The following is a 5,766-nucleotide window of genomic DNA, read 5'->3' as shown; positions in this document are numbered from 1 at the left end:
GAGGGAACATTTGCATAGTGCTCAATTAAAACAGGTACAGTTGATATTTACCAGCGTTGATATGTCAAGATGAAAGCGATATAGAGAAGGAAGAGAGCTGTATTTTAGTGAAGTCTGTAAGGTGTTCCAAGTGTGTGGGGCAGCGCACTTGAAGGTGCACTTGTGGCGTTTGAGGAGGTCACAGAGGTATGGGGAGCCAGGTAGTTTAGTGCTTTGTACAGTAGGTGGTCAGGAGTGTTTTGAAGTGGATTCTTTGTTTGATATGATCTGGTCTCCAGGGATACGTCCATGTCGTCGGTGATCAGCCACTCCTCCAGCAGCAGCTATGACACCTCGGTGGAGGCTCGGATCCAGAAGGAAGAGGAGGAGATCCTCATGGCCAACAGGAGGTGCATGGACATGGAGAGCAGGTAGCGCACGCACACACACACACACACACACACACACACACACACAGACACACAAACACGCACGCTAGGCCCCTTTCTGAAACCAGTCCCTTGACTTGAAGTGCTCTCGGGAGGTTCCCTCGTCAGGAAGTGCCCCTCCAGCTGAATCCAGTTCCCTTGATTAGGGTTCCTGGTTTAAAAAACTGTTTGGAGATACACTAGCCCTCCGTGTGAAGAAACAGGAAACAGACACCATTCGTTGCCATGGTTACCGTCATGGTGTTACCTGTTATTTTGTTTGTACAGTTATATTGCATTGCATCGTGTATGTTTGTGTGACATGTGGATTTCATTAATATGGAAAAAGGAAATACAGCATGACTGTCAAAAATGACATGTCATATACATCCATGGTGTTTATAAATCATTGTGTTAAAAGTTGCTTTGTTTGTGTGGTTTCATTTATAGTTTTTCACGGTGGGGTAAATAAAGAGTTGGAGCGTTGTCTATCCTGCATCAGATGAAGTTGTTTAGGAGGAGTTTATTTATCATTTATTTGTGGCGGTACTTCCATTTGTAGGTGGCGGTTTCCATGCGGACAGAGAGCAGGGCTGCACAAGGCAATGGAGTCTAGATCGGCACAGACTCGCTCTTGAGGGCTTTATAAACCACTTCCACTCAAGGCTGCTTTGGTTTCAGACGACGCTTAATATGGCGCAGCCTCGCGTGAACGCGCATATCGATATGTGTACGGCGAGTGGCGAGGAGCTGGTTTCAGAAAGGGGGTCGGGCTTTAAGCAGCTAGTTGCTGGTACTAGTTGACTAGTTGAAGGAACAAATAAAATGGTGGATTCGTTTTGTTTTTTTCCCCGTTTTTGTAGGCCTCAAGATCAGCTAGAATGCTAGATTATAGTCACCAATTGTACGCAGTTTTTAAATGTATACGAAATAGGTATAGTTAGACAACTAGTCGTCTAGTAAACGAGGCAACTAGTACAAATCACTAGAAGTGAACGCCCTAACGCACACGTACGGGACGCAAGTTCAGGTTTTCTTTTAAATATAAGACCCATATTTCCCTCTGTCTGTCTGTCTGTCTGTCTGTCTGTCTGTCTGTCTGTCTGTCTGTCTGTCTGTCTGTCTGTCTGTCTGTCTGTCTGTCTGTCTGTCTGTCTGTCTGTCTGTCTGTCTGTCTCTCTCATATCTCTATCTCTCTATCTCTCTCTCTCACTGTGTCTGTCTGTCTGTCTCTCTCATATCTCTCTCTCTCTGTCTGTCTGTCTCTCTCATATCTCTCTGTCTGTCTGTCTGTCTCTCATATCTCTCTCTCTCTCTCTGTGTCTGTCTGTCTCTCTCTCATATCTCTATCTGTCTGTCTGTCTGTCTGTCTGTCTGTCTGTCTGTCTGTCTGTCTGTCTGTCTGTCTGTCTGTCTGTCTGTCTGTCTGTCTGTCTCTCTGTCTGTCTGTCTCTCTCATATCTCTATCTCTCTATCTCTCTCTCTCACTGTGTCTGTCTGTCTGTCTCTCTCATATCTCTCTCTCTGTCTGTCTGTCTCTCTCATATCTCTCTGTCTGTCTGTCTCTCATATCTCTCTCTCTCTCTCTGTGTCTGTCTGTCTCTCTCTCATATCTCTATCTCTCTCTCTCTCTCTCTCTCTCTCTCTCTGTCTGTCTGTCTCTCTCATATCTCTCTCTCTCTCTCTGTCTGTCTGTCTGTCTCTCTCATATCTCTCTCTCTCTGTCTGTCTGTCTGTCTGTCTGTCTCTCTCATATCTCTCTCTCTCTCTCTGTCTGTCTGTCTGTCTGTCTGTCTGTCTGTCTGTCTGTCTGTCTCTCTCATATCTCTCTCTCTCTCTCTCTCTCTCTCTCTCTCTGTCTGTCTGTCTGTCTGTCTCTCTCATATCTCTCTCTCTCTCTCTCTCTCTCTCTCTCTGTCTGTCTGTCTGTCTGTCTGTCTCTCTCTCTCCCCCCCTCCCCGCCACGGGGGGGGGGGGAGGAGGGGGAGGGGGGGGGGGCTCTGGGGGCCTCCTGTCCCACAGCCTGGGTCTGAGCAGCTCGCCCAACGCCCTGCTGCTGTCCCACCACACGCTGCAGGGCCTGAGGAGCGGCTCGCCCAGCAGCAGCGCCCAGGCCGGGGGGGTGGGGGGGGGCAGCTCCATCCTGCTGTCCTCCCACCACAGCCTGGGTCTGCTGGGCAGCTCACCCATCACCGAGGAACGCCGCAACGACTCCTCCTCCGGCTGGAAGGGCAGTCTGGGTGAGTTATGTGCTTTAACCAAGGAAGCTCTGAGAATGAGAAGGAAGTGAAGTGGTCACGTGACTGGGCTGCGCCGTGACACTTTCATGGACACTTTCACAGGAGCCAAACTACCCGGAAGTTTGGCAGAATGCACTGGAGTCAATGAGAGCTCAGTGACCAGCTCATGAACACTGGAGTCAATGAGAGCTCAGTGACCAGCTCATGAACACTGGAGTCAATGAGAGCTCAGTGACCAGCTCATGAACACTGGAGTCAATGAGAGCTCAGTGACCAGCTCATGAACAAACATTATTTATGAACAATTGAGACCTTTTGTAAAGTAATCACTTCTGGAAAATAACAGAAGACATGTAACACATTATTGTCTGCTGTGTTGTTATTCGATGTGTACACTGTGTAATTTTTATAGAGGTATGGTATCTCTATAAAAATAGAGATACCATAAAGTACAAAGTACATTTCTGAACGCACCAAGTATCGCGAGACTTCCCACCGTTTCCTGTCTGGCAGCCAAATATCGCGATACTTCGGAGCCAGAAACGATACCTGCTGCTGTTTAGATCCTCAGATGAAATTATATACTGTGCACTCTGTGCACATCGAAAAGTAAGCGATTAGAAAACAACCTGTGATAATTATGTCTTCTGTTATTTTCCAGAAGTGATTACTTTACAAAAGGTCTCAATTGTTCATGAATAATGTTTGTTATGAGCTGGTCCAGCCGGCTCCATTCACTGCCATGTATTCATGTCACTTCTGGTGTGAGTTTGGCTCCCATGAAAGTGTCCATGAAAGTGTCATGGCGCAGCCCAGTCACGTGACCACTTCCCTTCCTTCTCAGAGCTTCCTTGGCTTTAAGCAGGAGGGAAAACAGCTTGTGCGAAACTCCCCTTTAAGCCACTAAACACGGTTGCTTTGTTCTCTGAAATGGAATTCTCCCTCAGGGCTCCTGTTGGGTCCAGAGTTCTGTGGTTTACTTAGACGACATTGTTGTTCTCCCTCCATCAGGGCTCCTGTTGGGTCCAGAGTTCCGCACCGACTCCCTGCGGACGGGCTCCATCTCCTCGTCTCCGTCTCCCGTCCTGCCCTCCACGCCCATGTCGGCCATGATGGTGTCCGCCCTGTCGTCCACGCCCGTCCTCACGTCCTCCGCCGGACACTCCAAGACGGGCAGCCGCGACAGCTGCACGCAGACGGACAAGAGCAGCAGCAGCGGACAGCCGCCGCCGCCGCAGAGCAGCGCCGCTGCTGACTGCAGCAGCAAGCAGAGCAGCATGACGCTGCCCGCTCGCCTCTCCTCTCCCAGCCCCGTCTACGTACCTGACCGCCTCGCAGGTCAGTAAATAAATACTAACTGCCATAATACCCCACGAAGAAGAAGGATTGTAAATCTGTGTTCCACCGAATGGGTCTAGAGAGGAAAAGCCAGGCTCTGCATTCAGCCAGGCTTTATGATCCTGGCTCGATAAATCCACACGTTCTCTAAGCCTCACTTGGCTTCAGTGGAACGGAATAAACCAGGCTTGAACAAGCCTGGTTTTGGTTTAAATCCTGGATTAGTTAATCCAAGATTAGTGAAACAGGCCCCAGGGCTACTTTAGACCACAGATTGGTTTGACTGAAATGTTGTGCTGTTAACTAGTGATGTTTACCTAGTTCGTGTGTGTGTGTGTGCGTGTGTGTGTGTATGTGTGCACATGTGTGCGTGTGTGTGTACGTGTGTTTCTAGACATCCCAGGGTTCCACAGCAGTACTCTGGAGAGGCGGGCTCCCGTTCAGTCCCACCCCCAACAGGCTCCGCCCCCAACCCAACAGGAAGTGGACAATGACATGGTGGAGATCCTCATCTGACCTCTGTGACCTTTGAGGTCAGGTGAAGGTCATCCTGAAGACCACACACACACACACACACACACACACACACACACACACACACACAGGTGAAGGATTGTATTTCCCGTTAACTCCTATAGCCGCTAGCTGTGAGTGGCAGTTAGGAGCACCAATGACATTTCAGCCACAGATGTTTGAAGCTCCTCCCCAAAACAATGCTTCCATGTCAAAAGCCTACAATCTGCATTCCTGACTGGTCGAAATCTACAATCTAGCATTCCTATTGGCCAAACATGGTCACAACATGAAAGTTTTGTAGTTTTGTTTTTCAGTTCAGTTAAAGGTATATTCAGTGATTTCACTTAATTCAAATATCACTTATTTTTTTGTTTTGTTGTGATAGTCCTCCCTACTATAGAGTGTGCCGACAATATAAGGAGTTCCTCCCTGTCCCCAGTTAACCCCTGGGGGTCAAAAAACCTTAGGTTTCGTTTTTGCCTCTCTATCCTTATTGGATGAAAGGCTTAGGTCCCAGCCAAAAACGAAACCTAAGGTTTTTTGAGTGAAATCACTGAATATACCTTTAAAAAAGACGACAGAAGATTAAAGTTTTCATAACATATATTTTTTCTTTTCTTTTCTTTTCTTTTCTTTTCTTTTCTTTTCTTTTCTTTTCTTTTCTTTTCTTTTCTTTTCTTTTCTTTTCTTTTCTTTTCTTTTCTTTTCTTTTAGGTTTCATGACCTCAATATTACACCCAAACACAACAAGCTGAACTTTGAGCATTCAGTGGATGTTCTGTGGTCTGGGGGGGTTTTCTCTGTGTTCTGAAGCCTTTTGAGCTGCAATGATCACATGGCAAACAGGCCTCAACAGTGACTTCATCTGCTGGCAAATCCTTACGTCATAATATAGGATTTGTGGCCAGAAAACCGCCAGACCACAGAAATTCTACTGAATGTTAAAAGTTCATGTTTTTTTGGGTGTGATTGAGCTCAGAAAACAAAACAAAAAAAGAAAAATGACAAAAACTCAATGTTTTATGTCACGAACCCTTTAAAACAAAACCATGGCAGGCTGCATAAGGCTGAGATGTTCAGATCTTACATTTCAGTTCTATTTTAGTTCTATGTTTCACTTCTTATATTTCACTTCTTATGTTTTATCTAAAATCTAATACCCAGACCGGTAGGGAGGGAGGGAGAGAGAGAGGGGGGGAGGGAGAGAGGGAGAGAGAGAGAGAGAGAGAGAGTGAGTTCTGGCATAGGTCACTGGCATAGACTCC

At 47.0% G+C, this 5,766-nt stretch overlaps 1 protein-coding gene across 1 annotated transcript; it reads left to right on the top strand.

The window, feature by feature from the left end:
- Window positions 1–288: 288 nt before the first annotated feature.
- LOC310856293 (angiomotin-like) lies at window positions 289–4,549 on the top strand (the record flags this gene model as incomplete). The annotated part of the gene is made up of 4 exons (XM_083761621.1): window positions 289–410; window positions 2,445–2,647; window positions 3,659–3,985; window positions 4,380–4,549. The coding sequence occupies 4 exons, from the start codon at window positions 289–291 to the stop codon at window positions 4,499–4,501; spliced, it is 774 nt and encodes a 257-aa protein (XP_083617747.1). The 3' UTR covers window positions 4,502–4,549.
- Window positions 4,550–5,766: the final 1,217 nt, after the last annotated feature.

This window comes from Protomyctophum parallelum (assembly GCF_964188405.1).
Source record: "Protomyctophum parallelum genome assembly, chromosome: 1".
NCBI classification, from domain to species: domain Eukaryota; kingdom Metazoa; phylum Chordata; class Actinopteri; order Myctophiformes; family Myctophidae; genus Protomyctophum; species Protomyctophum parallelum.
This window is presented reverse-complemented; position numbering and strand designations above follow the sequence as displayed.